Genomic DNA, 15622 nt, shown 5'->3' with positions numbered 1-15622 from the left:
TTGCTTTGCTGAATGCCACTGAGGTCAGGATGGAAATCCATGCATACAGAAAGGCAGGTGAAACCCAACCCAGTCATCAAGGAAGAAAGAGTCTGCAGAGGGCAGGGCTGCTTAATACTAGGTCCTGGACACCTCCATCTCCATGCTAACTTGTACCTGGGAGCCAGTAAACAGCAGTTCTTGCTCATCACGAGATATCCAGCCTATATCCAATTAGGAAAGGTTCAAAGAAGAGCGACCAAGATGATAAAGGGGATGGAACTCCTCTCATATGAGGAAAGAATAAAGAGATTAGGGCTCTTCAGCTTGGCAAAGAGACGGCTGAGGGGAGATATGACTGAAGTCTACAAAATCCTGAGTGCTGTAGAATGAGTATAAGTGGATCGATTTTTTTACTCCATCAATTTTTTTTTTTTTAAATCTAGGGGACACTCAATGAAAATACAGGGAATTACTTTTACAACCAATAGGAGGAAATATTTTTTTTCAGTCAGAGAATAGCTAAGCTCTGGAACGCATTGCCAGAGGTTGTGGTAACTGCAGTTAATGTAAATTGATTTAAAAAAGGTTTGGACAAGTTCCTGGAGAAAAAGTTCATAGTCTGCTATTGAGACGTACATGGGGGAAGCCAATGCTTGCTCTGGATTGGTAGCATGGAATGTTGCTGCTGTTTATTTTTTTGCCAGGTTCTTGTGACCTGGATTGGCCACTGTGGAAACAGGATACTGGGCAAGATGGACTTTTGGTCTGACTCAGTATGGCTTTTCTTATGTTCTTAAATGTTTAAAATATTCATGCCAACCACTGGCTCAAGATATGCTTTTGGCTGCTGGCTGAGGAAGAGGAGATGGGCAAAGAATCACGTTTAATTGTCTTTCATTTTTGACAACTGACAAGCAGGATCTCAGTTAAGCTGTTTGCTGGACTAACCACTATCAGGCCCACTCTGTTCATTCTGCTTATGTCGGACTAGTCAATGTTCTCCTCAATGGGCTAGATTCACAAAGTAAACCGATCGTGTACCAGTCGGTTTGCGACCCCTTTGCGACCTGATTATTATTTCCCTCCGGCCCCATTCACTTACCTCTCTGCCGACCATCCTCCGATCCACGCATGCCAATGAGGGGAACGGTATGCAAAGTAGGCAGGGACGCGATTCACTAACCAAAACCCTGCAACACCGACTGGGCTGGCTGATCACAAACAAGCGATGGCTAAGGACCAGTCGCTCAAGCCCTTTCCGACTGCCCTGCCTTCTGCCTCCCTGCTCTCTGCCCTGTCAGCCCCAATCTCTTGCTGCCCTGAACGTCTCCTGCAGCCCCGACTCTCCCAATGCCCTGATCTCCTGCTTGCCCCGAATGCCTCCCGCTGCCCCGACTCTCCTGCCTGACCCGATCGCCTGCATCCTGGAAGGAGCTGTCTTTTCTCCTGCAGCCCTGACTCTCCCATCCTTCCCTGCAGTGCAAACCTGTGGTTTTAACCCACGGGCTCCCAAAAAGTTAAAAAAGAAAAAAAAAATCTCTTAACGGGCCCGGAGGTCCAGTGCATGCGCAGATCATCTACGGATGGTCTGCGCATGCGCTGGGATCGCTATAGAGCGATCCGGGCAGGCAGTTGGGGGGCGTGATTCTGATCTCCCTCATTTGCATGAGGGCGATTCGTGAATCAGCCCCCCATACACGGATCCAATCCATTCCCTCAAGGATCGGATCCGATCCATGCCCATAGTGAATCTAGCCCTTTGTATCCTCTAGCCTGCCCTTATCTTTTCCATTCATCTACCACCTCCCCATTCAGCCCCTCACCTTACAAGGGACAAGAGGGAAGAAGCTTAATTAAGGTGGTAGACGCAGTCCAGAGATCGGGGAAGGCTCATGTGGGGCCGGGGCTGAGGGCAGAACAGGGCATGACCACGTGCCCTCTTTTTTTAAAAAAAAAAGAGGAAATCTGGTAACCCTACCCTTAGCTGTAATTTTCTTCCCATTTCCTTCTTACCCCCACTGATGGTTTTGCATGTCATGACTACAGCAAAAGAAACACCAGCAGGTAAAAGCGCTGTTCTTATACCTCCTGCTGGCAGGAGGGAGGATAACCTCAGCAGCCACTTGCAAAGAGCAAGACTACCACAAGGTAAGAGTCCCACAAAACCTGGGATCTATGGGGTCAGTCTCCCCTCTCCCCACTACAGGGAAAGCATTGTGCACAACTAGAGCTCTGCACATGGTATCTTGCTCTTCATTAGATATCATGATATCATTAAGCTCTAATTCTGCTGATTTATGCAACCCGTAAAATGTTTCAATGACCTTTTGCTGATGAGAACAGGCTTTCATGCATAGTGGGGGAGGATGGATCCTTTAATGTCTGAGGTAGCTAACTGTGTAGCCACAGCCCTGAAAAGTTGCTTATGACAGCAGATTATTAGCACACTGCTGTTAACATCTTGAACTAATTCAGTTATCTTCTTGTCCTTTTTAATCAATCTCTGCCTGTTGTGCAGCTGTGTGACTAGCACCCTCTGCAAATCCTAGGCAAGATCCTGCATATGAGCTTGTGAATAGTACTGCAGTCTTATGTTTTGCTGCTTTTATATAGCACCATGGAGATTAATATAATAAATTGTGTGTTAAGAATGTGCTCTAAAAACCAGTGGACGAGCTTCTTAATGCACATAAAACAAGCATTTTACTCCCAGTACAGTAAACTAATAGTTTGCAAATTACAACTGCATTGGAAAGTATGCAATGTTCTGTATCAGGCACAAGGCGCATAATTTTGAATTTGCATTCAAAAATATTTATTACAAGAAATGTTTCATGTGCATAAAATCATTCTTGGTTGTATGTTCCCTTTGCTAATAAAGATATTTAAAAAAATATCATAGGTTTGTGGACACTGCTGATTTTATGTGAATAAACCTTTTGCTGAGGCATTGTTTTTTACACTTGTAAAAATTCAGATGAGTGCATAGCTGTCTTATTTTACTTTGTGTATGGTTTATCATATGCCATTGTTATTTTTTTTAAAAAGGAAGGTTTCATGGCAGCAGAACGTGCTTTCACTCCGGCCTGATGATGGCCGGAGTGAAAGATTCTCAATCATACTGTTTCCTCCTTCTTTTCTTAGATTTGATTCCCACTGCAGCTCCTTGTGATTCAGGGCAAGCTACTTAACCCTCCATTGCCCTAGGAACAAAATAAGTACCTGTATCTAATATGTAAGTTGCTTTGACTGTAACCACAGAAAGGCAGAATATCCAAATCCCCTCCCCTTTCTTCTAACTCTAGTCCTTACCCAGGAGTAAGAAGAAGAATCACAGGTAAATCATAGGGCTGGCTGGCACTAATGGACTTTACTCCCCTCAATCCAGGAATTAAATTCCAAGTATTAAAAGAAAAACATGATACACCTACTGAGCTTCTAGCTACATCTCTGCATCGAGGAGTAATAGGTAATGACTTTATAAGAATAAAAATGAAATGGTGATGTGCTAATATGCACATTTTTTGTGTGTAGAATTCTTCTTATATTGGGTACTAAGCTCTGATGCTTATTTTAGCAGCGTTATTCAGGTTTTAGATGTTTATACTGCATGAAGGTCTAAATCTCAATTTTACATATCTAGGGTATACTGTACATGTAAAACGCATTATATTTAAAAAGAAAAAGAACATACATCCTGAAACATATAATAATACTATGCAGAAGTGCAGTGCATTCCAGTAAATACGTGACACTAGCATCAACAACAGCAAAAAAAAAAAACTAGGTTACAATTATGTAATTTATTGAAGTGATTCAATGGTTTGGAAGCAGCTCACTTAGCTTGATTGTTCAAACAATAGCCTTTGTTCAATCAGTGTTAATTAGCAGAAAAAAGCAACAAGAATTTAAATCCAATTAGCTCCGGTTTATGAGTCTGCACAGCCACGATCCGGGTCTCATGAAAGCTAACAGCTGTGAATGCAGCCAAATTCATTCAGACTGATGTAGGAATACTCTCACCCTAGGCCACTCACGTGTCACTAGACCACATGTCTCTGAAATCCCTCCTTCTAGTACATATCCCCCCCCCTTTTTTTTTTTTTTATAAAATTATAGCACATTTTTTAGTGCCGGCTGCAGCAGTAACAGCTCCGATGCTCATAAGAATTCTACGAGCATCAGCTGTTACCACTGCGGCCGACGCTAAAAATCGCACTACGGTTTTGTAAAAGGGAGGGGGGTATTATACAAGGATGAATCAAAAATTAAAGGCAGTTGTTAAATTATACGATAACAGAGCTAGCGAAATTCAGCATATGTACTCTTACATTGTCTGTTGGATAATTGTCCACGCACAGTGCAGCGCTCGACCTTTAGTCACGTGGCAGCCACAAGGTCAGAAATATGGATGCTTCATTGCAAGATTGCACCATTGAAGAACAGCTGTGCTTTCTTTGGGCGGAGGGAGTGAAACCTGTGGAAATTCACCATCAGATATTGACTCAGTATGAACATAAGCACCATGAATCAACGAAAGGTTTATGAGTTGGGTAAAAAGGTTTAAAGCAGGAAGAACAGATGTAACTAAATAAGGTCATTCTGATCGCCAGTCAACATCATGCACACAAGAGCACATTGACAGGGCAGATCCTTGATTAGAGAAGACCGATGGATAACAGTGTCTCAGTTGGCTGCACATTTGGATATTAGCTATGGATCTGCATTTGTCATAATGCATGATGACTTGGGATACAGGAAAGTCTGCATACAATGGGTTCCCAGACAGCTTACTGACCTGCACAAGCAACAGTGTGTGGAGGTTGCGTCCCAGTTCCTGAGATGATATGAAGAAGATCCAAGTATTCTAGAGAGAATTATCACCAGCAATGAGATATGAGTGCATCACTGCAACCCGGAGAGCAAAAGACAAAGCATGATAAGGTAAAGTAAGAACATAAGAATAGTCTTACTAGGTCATACCAATGGTCCATCAAGCCCAATAGCCCATTCTCATGGTGGCCAATCCAGGTCACTAGTACATGGCCAAAACCCAAAGTGTAGCAATATTCCATGCTACCAATACAGGGCTTCCCCCATGTCTTTCTCAATAACAGACTATGGATTTTTCCTCCAGGAACTTCTCCAAACCTTTCTTATAACCAGCTACGCCTATCCGCTCTTACCACATCCTCTGGAAAAGCGTTCCAGAGTTTAACTATTCTTTGAGTAAAAAAAAAATTCCTCCTATTGGTTTTAAGAGTATTTCCCTGTAATTTAATCGAGTGTCCCCTAGTCTTTGTAATTTTTGACAGAGTGAAAAATCGATCCACTTGGCTTTGGGAGCAGCTGAAAAACTTCTCTGCAGGAATGCAGAAGCTGGTTGAAAGACAACAAATGCATTGTCTTGCATGGGAACTGTGTAGAAAAGTGATATGTTCAATTTTCAGTTATTTCTGTGAAAGCTGTTAAATGTATTTTGCATTTACTTTTTGATTTACCCTTATATTTGAAGAAACAAAGAAGCTTTGGCACATGTAAACAGCAACAGAATAGACAATGGTAGATGAAACCAATTGATCCATCTAAAAACAGCATAGAATTGATCAGAGTTGCCAACTATACAATTTTGTCGGACTTCACCCCTTTTCTAGCTGATTGGGGGGGGGGGGTCATTGATTCTTATCATACTAGGCCAGTGGTCTCAAACCCGCGGCCTGCCAGGTACTATTTTGCGGCCCATGGTCTGTACTAGTGCTGTCTGTACTAGTGCTGCCCACTCTTTGCAGCGTCCTCCGGCTTCCCCCCTGGCTTCCCACTCTTACCTTCAGATAATTACCGCAGCCTGCAGAGAGGATTGCCGGTACTGTAGCGATCCTTGCAGGCTGCCGTTGTCTTCAGCAGCACGTTCCCTCTGCCGCGATACTGCCCCTGATGTCAAGAGGAGGGGGTGGGACCGCGGCAGAGGGAACGTGCTGCGGAGGTCTGCAAGGAACGCTACAGTACCGGCGATGGTCTCTGCAGGCTGCGGTAATCAGCTGAAACTAAGAGTGGGAGGCAAGGGGGAAGCTGGAGGACGCTGCAGATGGGGGAAACATGCAGGTCTTCGGGGGGGGAATGATTTATAAACTATAAAGAGTTTTACCTCATGCAAAATTGTCACTTCTTTAACTATTTTTTCTGCGGCCTTTCAAGTACCTACAAATCCAAAATGTGACCCTGCAAATGGTTTGAGTTTGAGACCACTGTCCTAGGCAGACAAACATACTGTACTTCATCCAGCAAACAGCATTCTCAAGCCAGCCTTAGAATATTTGAAAATATGGCCCTGCTGGATGGTATCTGGCCATCAGTAGTGGGCCAGCAATAGCCTGGTTGGCTTCAGCAAAATAGTAACTAGCTGATTTCAAGCTATCTGCTTCAGAATGAAAGCAGCAGGTTCTCTGCTTGTATAATTGCAGTTTTTGCTAAGCCCAATGTACCGTTTCCCTTTTCACTGGAATAAAATTAGGCACAAGATCTGTGCGCATGAGCCAGCTGTTAAAAAGTGTTACATTACATTAGTATTTATGGATCACTATTATGCCCTAGAAGGAATTCAATGTGATTTACAATTTAGAAGAGCCTGGCCATATCCAAGGATTACATTACGAGGGGTTGCTGAAAAGTTCTCAGCCCAGCCAAGAATGGAATGACATGAAGCCATGAAACATACAAGTAATTCCACATATTCACCCCTAAGTTCAGCACACTTGGCACATCTTGTATTTCAAAAATACTCTGATGTCAGGTCACTGAAATACTGCTCTGCTGCTACAGTCACCTCCGAATCGCTTGAAAAGTGTCACTCTTTCAAACTCTTTTTAAGGTTTGATACCAGAAAATAGATGGAGTGGGATCTGGTAAGTAGGGTGGATGCTCTGGAAACCTAACTGTGTCAAAACATCCATTGTTTCAACAGCCTTGTGAGCAGGCGCATTGTCTTGCAGAAAGAGAGCTCCTTTCTGCAGCTTCCCTCTCCTTTTTCTTTCAGTGCCTCCTTTAATCGGCACAGCAAGTTACAGTAGTATTCTATATTAACTGTTTGGCTCCTTGGAAGATAGTCAGTCATTACAACATATTCCTAATCCCAAAACACTGTGACCTTTCCTGCTGACTTTTGGATCTTGAATTTGCTTGGCCTTGGAGAACCTGAGTGCCACCATTGCATGGATTGTTGATTTGTGCTAGGAAGTTCTTCTTTACCCAACGTGGACACCTGGAATGCTTCCAGAGAGTGTAATAGTGCAGAGTACAGTACTGGGGTTCAAGAAAGGATTGGACAATTTCTTGCTGGAAAAGGGATAGAGGGGTATAGATAGAGGATTACTGCACAGGTCCTGGACCTGTTGGGCCGCCGCGTGAGCGGACTGCTGGGCCCGATGGACCTCAGGTCTGACCCAGCAGAGGCATTGCTTATGTTCTTATGATCATAGTGCTGTAACCATAGTTTCAATAATAGTAACTAGTCGTTCCAAAAAGTTGCCACCAATTCGCAGAAAATGCTGCAAAATCAATTTGGAAGTGCCCACTAGATATCGTTTCTCATCAAGATTCAAACATTTGAGCACCAACTTGTCTGACAACTTCTGCATACCCAGGCTGCTCATGGATTTTACACTCAGCATGTTCCTTGGATATCTGTAGTGTCTCAGCAATTGTTTAAGCTAATATATGCTAATCTTCCAAAATCAGGTCATGGACATGGTCAACAATTTCAGGAGCTGACATCATTTGAGGCCTCCCAGACTTTCTGCATCTTCTGTCTCAAAATCTCCATGCTGAATGTTTGCACACCACTTCACTGTGGAATATGATGGGCATTTGTCACTCAATGTTTGCATCATATATTCATGGATTTCTTTAGAGTTTTCTTCTGCAGGAATAGGAAATTAATGACGGCTTGGTATTCCATATTTGAAAAATTCCACACTTTTCGTTGACATGGTTCAATCAATGATCTGAAATGATGTCAAAACATAGCTTTAAGATTCTGCAAATTTGGCACTTTGCAAAATAAAATAAACAATTCAGCTACAGTGGCAAAATAACACTTAGAATTTAGGAAGTTGGTTGGACTGAGAACTTTTCAACACCTCATTTTTCATTAGGATTCATGACACAGATAGCTTGCTTTATGTTCATGTAGGCATATGATTATGGCATATGGTTTGGAGAGAAGATTAACTTTATCTGGTGTTGTTGTCTTGATATTACAGGTTCTGGTATGGGTGTCTCTTTCCCAGATTGTTCCATTTACATATTGGCAATCCAGATTATATAACAGGTTTTTTTCTACATTATGTTCTGTGACATCTCTCTTGTTAAGTGGAAGCCACTGTTCTTATAGATCCTAATAACACTTAACTTTGTTGAAAAGAGATTGTGTCCTTACCTTGATAATATCCTTTCCAGTAGATAGGAGAGTCATTCTAGACATGTGGGTCATCTCCCAATGGCCATGAGCCATCTACAGAAGAAATCCATTCTGGATTTTTTTCTTTGTCCCTTCTCTACTTCATTGACAGCTCTACTGCCACCTGTAGTTAGTACCCAAGCATAAATAGCTCCATTAACAGTAGGGACAACAATGGTAACTTCCCCAAGTATCAACTGTTCTGCTTAAATAAAGTGATCTGAGAACATCAAATATTAAAACAGCAAACAGAAGCATCAAAGGAGCTCAGGAACAACCCCTGTATGAAAGCTGAGCATATATACAGTATATGTCAAGTCCCAAAGGCTGGCTGGCAACCAAGAATCAAACTTGGAGAAGCACAAACAGAATGAGACAGTAGGCAGGCAAAGGAAGGACAGGGCGAAAGTCTAGAATGACTCGCCTATCTACTGGAAAATATATTATCAAGGTAAGGACATAATCTCTTTTTCCAATGCAATAGGTGAGTCATTCTAGACGTGGGACGTACAAAAGCAGTCCCAAACTCCTAGGGCGGGATGACTGCACCGACCCACAAGACCGATAACCCAAAGTAGAGTCCTGTCTTGTTGCCACATCCACTCTGTAAAATTTGGCAAACTTGTGTAGAGTGGACCAAGTAGCTGCTCTACAAATCTCAGGGGAGATCGCCCTAGCCTTGGCCAACAAGGAAGCCATACTCTTGATAGAATGCACCTTAACAGAAACAGGAGACTGTTTACTGTAAAGAAGGTAGACTGACAAAATGGCCTTACTGATCCATCTGGAAATAGTGGCCTTGGAACCAGAAGCGCCCCACTTAGAAGAATGAGTCAGCACAAATAGATGGTCAGAGGCAAAACTCATTCATGACATCTAGCTAACACAGAAGAACTCTATGCACATCCACTTCTTCAAAATGTGGTCCTGCCGCTTAGAACTAGTAGAAATAAAGGAAACGTGTGGAGAGAGATCATGGTCTCTGAGATCCTTAGGAAAGGCTTTCTACAAGATAGAGCCTGGAGCCCCGACACACATCATGCTGAAATAATGACGACCAGAAAAAAATGCCTAACATCCAGTCCAAGAGGGAAATGTCTTTCAGAGGCTCAAATGGAGCTTTGGTGAGACTAGACAGAAAGGAATGGTGGTTTGATTGGTGGTCAGAGGTGAAGAGCACCTGTACAGAATCTGACCACATCAGGGTGAAACAAAAGAGCCCAGCAACTTGGACCTGAAGGGAAGCCACGGTGAGGCCCTTACAAGGCCTGCTTGAAGAAAGGCTAGCACCACTGAAACTAGAGCAGAATATGGCTCCACACTTTCCTGGTTGCACCAATGTTGAAAAGACTTCCACGCCTTAGCGTAGGCAGACTACATCAGAATATCCTGTGCGCTCTGACGCTTTGCGCTCAATAGCCATGCTGTTAGAGCAAAGCGATCCGGATCCTCCATGCAGTATGGACCCTGATGGAGAAGGTCTGAAAAAGCACACAACCGAAGGCCACAACCCATGTGAAGATGCAACAGATCTACATACCATAGTCTGCAAGGCCAGTCTGGAGCCACCAGAATGACTCTCTCTGATGAGCTGCGATCTGACCTTTCATGGGTCAGGGAGGGAAAACATAGAGCAGAACTCCCTGTGACCATGGCTGTACACTCCTTCAGGCTCACAGCAAAAGGGAAAAACTACAGTAGAGCTCCCAGTGAAGTAGAGGAGGGACACAGAAAAAATCTGAAGTGGATTCCTTCTACAGATGGTTTACAGCCATTGGGAGATGACCCACATGTCTAGAATGATTCACCTGTTGCACTGGAAATCCTGTTACACAAGCAGATGAGAAATTTATAGTTGATAGATGTTGTTATTGTGATAATGTAAAAAATGTTTGAAGGCTGAGCATAGGAATTTTGACGCTCTCATGAAGCTCAAGGTTTGAAAAATAATAAAACATGCAAAATGACACCAGCGCAAGATTTTAAAAATTATAATTAAGATTTATTGAGGTATTGTTTCTATTTTTCTATTATGAGATCAAAAGAATACAGCAAAGCATAATTGCTTGCATTAACAGTTGCGCTAATGGGAGATCGTTATAGTTGCCAAATGCTGGCCTTCTAATAACGAGCTCACCTTAATATCTCATGACCCGCTATTATATACTTTTGGCTTATTGTGACATCATCAGGTTGACAACCAATAAAATAACATGGGTGGTCTTAAAAGTTAGACAAAGACAAAAGTTTCAGAAAAGTACATTTGTTTGCTTATAGTCGTTTCTGAATATAAATCATAATTTTCACAAAAGTATATTAAGAGAAATTATTTGTTAAAAACATGCTGAAAAGTTCTCAGCCTTAGAGGAAAAAAGCTAAACTGACAGTTTATGGATCTGCACACAGAAGCCTTAGCCTGGAGGAGTGAGCTGACAGCTTCACACAAAAGCCTTTCTATGTTAGAGCAGGAGTCTCTGACTTAATTACTTCCAGATGTTGTGCCCTTTGAATTTCTTTAGGTTGCAAATATATATATATATACTTTTCAAAACCCATTCTTTTGTTCAATGCACAGTCATACAATTTACTCCAGCACTTGCTTGGGCCCAAGCATTCCATACATTCATAACTACTTATGTTCTTATTTAATTCCTGTTATATCTTAGTTTGGGACACGTTATGTTCCTAACCAAAAGCACATGTGGTATTAATTAACACCACGATGCTGAGAACAAAGACTTGGATAAACTGACCACAAAATGGATTCCAAAACTGAGAAGATATAGATAAAGACAGAGAACCAAGATGGATTCCATGTAACCCTTATGATTTCCTCCATGATCTAGCCTAGCATCAAAGTGCATAAAAAGAACACCATTCTTTCCCTTATATTAATATGTAGTGTGTTTTTCTGGCTTTAACTACATTTATATTTAGATTTTTATTCACCAGTTTTTCGTACGCTTCCATTGGGTGTGGCCTTAACTAACACATATGCTTGTATCTAACTAGAAGTACCCAGAATCATACGAAAAACAGGCACTTTTGTAGAAAAACTCCACAAAAATACTGCACTATCATATCCATTCCATTACCGTCCCATAAACATTACCCCCTACTGGCCACGAGCCACTACTCCTCAAGGCTTTGTTAAAATTATTCAAGAGTTTACTGTCTTGATGAATTAGCTAACCTGCATACCATATTCTCTCTAATAATCGCCTGGACTATTATTTAAAACACTAGGTTTTTGGAAGTCTAGTGTGGACTATTAATGGAAGCACCATTCCTCGCTTCCAAACCTCCTCCCTGCAATGACCATTTCTCTCCTCCATCCTGTCCCATGCACTAATTGGTATTGCTCTCCACCTACCTCATCTCAAAGTACTTTTTGTAGTTTTTGTAGTTATACAACCACACTCAAAGCGGTTTACATATATACAAGTACTTATTTTGTACCTTAAGGTCTTGAGCATGCATGCATTCTCAGGGAATAGAGCAAATGCTTAAAGTCCAGCACCACAACTTTGAGATGAGGTAAGAGAGATCTGGTCATTGCTGGAAGGGTGGAGGGGAGCAATGCCAAGGGAAGGGTGATTATTGAAAGAAGCTTGATTTGGTCTGAAGACCAAATTTTCCAGTGTTTGGGGGTTCTTAAGCAGGGGGGGTAGGTGATTATTGGATGTGGGTGTTTATTAGCGACAATACAGTATATCTCTTACCGAAACTATGTATAAGTGAAAACATGGTGGTATATTTCTGTAATTTATTTTAATAGATGATGTGAGAGAGCTTTCCTGAATCAGGACAGAATCCTATACAAACAGCAATTGCCTGTACAACACCTACTTGATACAGAAAATTACCTTTTTTTCTGCTATATTCAGCTTGCAGCTCTGTCAGAAGCAGGGCTGCAATAGTTCACAGAGCATACAGCAGTTGATATGATAATATAATGAAACTTTTTTATTTTATTTTTGGTTAATTTATCAAATTATTACAAGTTAAATCACTTGTTAAAGAAACACAGAACCTGTTTTTCACCTACTAACACACAAGGGAATAGCAATTTAAAGAAAACAAATTCACAAAATACAAGCTCTTCCTAAGACCACATATTAAAATGGGGAAGGAGAATAGAAAATAAAGGAGAAATTCAGCAATGAAATTTAATTCTCACTCTCCTCTTTCGAATTGTATACTATAATGTGCTACATTTACTTAGGAGAACTTTGGTCCATAGAAACAGTATGGGCTCCTTTTACTAAGGTGCGCTAGCGTTTTTAGTGCACACAGGATTGTAGCGCATGCCAAACCTGCGCTACGCTTCTAGAACTAACGCCAGCTCAATGCTGGCGTTAAAGTCTAGCGCGGCAATTTAGCATAAGGCCCTAACGCACCTTTGTAAAAAGAGCTCTATGTGTCCATTGGGACGGTCTATATTTGTTGATTCATACTGCCCTCAAGTGTCCCTTCTGCATCCTGTACTTAATTACTCTATTCTCTCTCTTACAGGTTGTTGGCCTCTTCCTGTCCTGGTTCTACTGGACAAAACTAGATGACATACTCTCCCAGTCTGACACTGTGGACTTTAGACTGCTTCAAATTCGGGATTTCCGTTTTAAAGAGCTGGACTTGAGGGGTGCTGGTTGGTGCCTCTGTTTGCCCCGGGAGGGTGGATACATCCCAGTCAATACCGATGAAGATGGTGATACTTACAACATGGGGGACAATAACTTGGAACCTCAGTGCAAAGTATAAGTACATTCTTTGAATGAGTATTGAACACACTGGAAACTGGTGCATATATCAGCACACATGATTGCCGTGGACCTTTTGGAGCAGAGACACTTCAGAAATCAAGATTTGTACTAGGTTTTCAAAGTCATACCATACCAGGCAGTGCTGAAAGGTTCTCAACCCAACCAAGAAGAGGTGGATATGGTTTAATCAATGATCTGAAACAATGCCAAAACACAGAATTTCATTTCTGCAAATTGGCATTTAACAAAATAAGATGACAAAACTCTTTTCAGCTACAATGGCAAAATAACCCTCAGAATTGAGGAAGTTGGTTGGGCTGACAACTTTTCAGCAAATCCCCTCTACCCCCCACCTCATGTAGAAAATAGGGATAATGACCTTTAAAATAAGAAGCAGAACTTTTATAGAACTGTATCCAAACTGAACAAAAAGTACAAATATTTATACCTATGTAGAGTAATATTTAAAAAAGTACCAAGAATAGTGCGAGTACATTAAAATCATGTAATTGTAAAATGGTTGAAAAAAAATATCATAGCCATTATGATTTGTCAGAAAGCAACATTGCTCTCCTCCAAATAAATGGTGAATACATGATAGGGGAGCAGTTACAAGCCAAGCAGCTTTAAAATCCTCAGCCCATCATAAGGTGCTTTAACATTTTTATATGTGTGTTAACTTTATAATTTGATCAAGGAGACTGTAAGTATATTTAGTAAAAATGTAAAATCTGCACTGGCCTGATAGCTCAGTAGTAATGGTAGGGATGGGAACCAAAAGGCTTTTGCAATATATAAATAAAGATTTGTGTTATGAAAAACCCCTAGTTCAATTCCTGTGTGTGTATATATATATATATATACTAGTGTTTAAGCCCGTTACATGTGTTACAGTAACGGGTGCTAGAATAGCCCCACCTATACCCTGACCCCACCCATACTCTGCTTCTTCCATGCCCGGACCCTGCCTCCCACTAATCCCAGTCACACCACCTCACCTTTCACCATTTCCGTAGTCTTCTGTTCCCTTTTAGCCCTCATAGATCCTCCACTGCATTTATCACCCTTTTAGTCCCAGCTCCATTCCTATCTATCCTTCCTTCCCTTGCCTCTAAGACCATTCTTCCTTTCCCTATATTCCACCCCCAACCAGCTTCTCTTCCTTTTTTACCCTTTCTCTTGTACCCCACCCCAAAGCAGTACCCCTTCCTTCTTCCTGGGAATCCCCCCTCCGCTCAGTTTCTGTCATTCTCCATGGAATCCTGCTGACCTGCTCATTCCTGCTCATGATTTTATTTCCAGCTTCTATTTCCTAGGAATGTCCAGCATTCATTCATTCATTCATCATTTGTTTATTCCTTCCTTCCCCCTACCCCAGGTTATCTCCAGCATGTCTGTCCATTCAGTACACATGTAATTTACAGCATGTCACTCCTTCTTCTCCTGCTCCCTTGATCTTCAGAATGTTCAGAAGGCCCTGGAAACAGGATGTTCTGCTGTAGGTGGCGTCCGACTCGCCACCAAAGCTCCCCCAGAGCCTTTCCTCACAACAACGGCACAATACCCGCATTGATCCCTCACCCTGCTGCTCCCATAGCTATGGCAATCCCGACACATCTCTCTCCCGGCAGCAAGCGCACCCTTTCCCCCAAACCAAAGCAAGATCGCATCATCACTTCTCCTTTCAGACGGTAACGCTCACCTTCCGACCACGGTTGTCTCTTGGCAGTGGTGGTGATCAAGGCAGGCTGCCGGCATCGGCGCTTTCCCTCTGCGAGTCTCGCCTCTTTTTTCAGCTTCCTGTTTTGGCATAGGTGGGTCTTGCAGAGGGAAGACCCTGACGCCGGCAGCCTATCTTGATCGCCTCTATTGCGAAGTTGCCAAAGAGGGCCACGGGGAAGCACCTCTTACCTCCTTTAGCATCTGCATTCTGGCGCATCCTGCAGGCACCTCAAGCTGCCGCGGACTGCAGGCGCCGACAGCCGCCTCGCCTCGAAGCCCTCCTCCTGCCTTAGCGCGCATGCGCACTCTGCCGGCCACATCCCGACAGATCAGGACTCAGGGAACACGGGTTAAGAGTGCACATGCGTGCTTAGCATTTTATAAGTGTGCCTTACTCCATTTTAAACTTCTTTATTCACAAATTTTTATAGATCCTCAGAGGGCCACCACGCACTCAAATATATTTCATAGTGCGGGCTTTATGCACCCTTTCGTCACTGGACCTGATTTTTTAGTTAAGTGTAACATTTTAGTGTTATGACTAAAGTATAGGTATTCTTAAAGTACTTAGCTTTTAGTTGACGCTAGTCGGGAGGGTAGAAACATAAATGTCCAACATGTTTCGCCCGTCTGTCTCACAGGGCTTTATCAAGGCTCCCTCTCCCGTTCGGTAACAACTTTCTCCAACCACTGCGTCATT

At 42.4% G+C, this 15622-nt stretch overlaps 1 protein-coding gene across 4 annotated transcripts in view; it reads left to right on the top strand.

Annotated features, from left to right (window-relative positions):
- Positions 1–15272, top strand: part of LOC117362823 (tetraspanin-15-like) — a 297713-nt gene extending 282441 nt beyond the window's left edge. For all 4 annotated transcript variants that reach the window (XM_033949841.1, XM_033949840.1, XM_033949842.1 and 1 more), the window contains one exon: positions 12953–15272. In XM_033949841.1, coding sequence (XP_033805732.1) covers positions 12953–13198 — 246 coding nt within the window. In that variant the 3' untranslated portion in view covers positions 13199–15272. The remainder of the gene's footprint in view (positions 1–12952) is intronic.
- Positions 15273–15622: the final 350 nt, after the last annotated feature.

Source organism: Geotrypetes seraphini, chromosome 6 (assembly GCF_902459505.1).
Source record: "Geotrypetes seraphini chromosome 6, aGeoSer1.1, whole genome shotgun sequence".
Lineage (NCBI taxonomy): Eukaryota > Metazoa > Chordata > Amphibia > Gymnophiona > Dermophiidae > Geotrypetes > Geotrypetes seraphini.
This window is presented reverse-complemented; position numbering and strand designations above follow the sequence as displayed.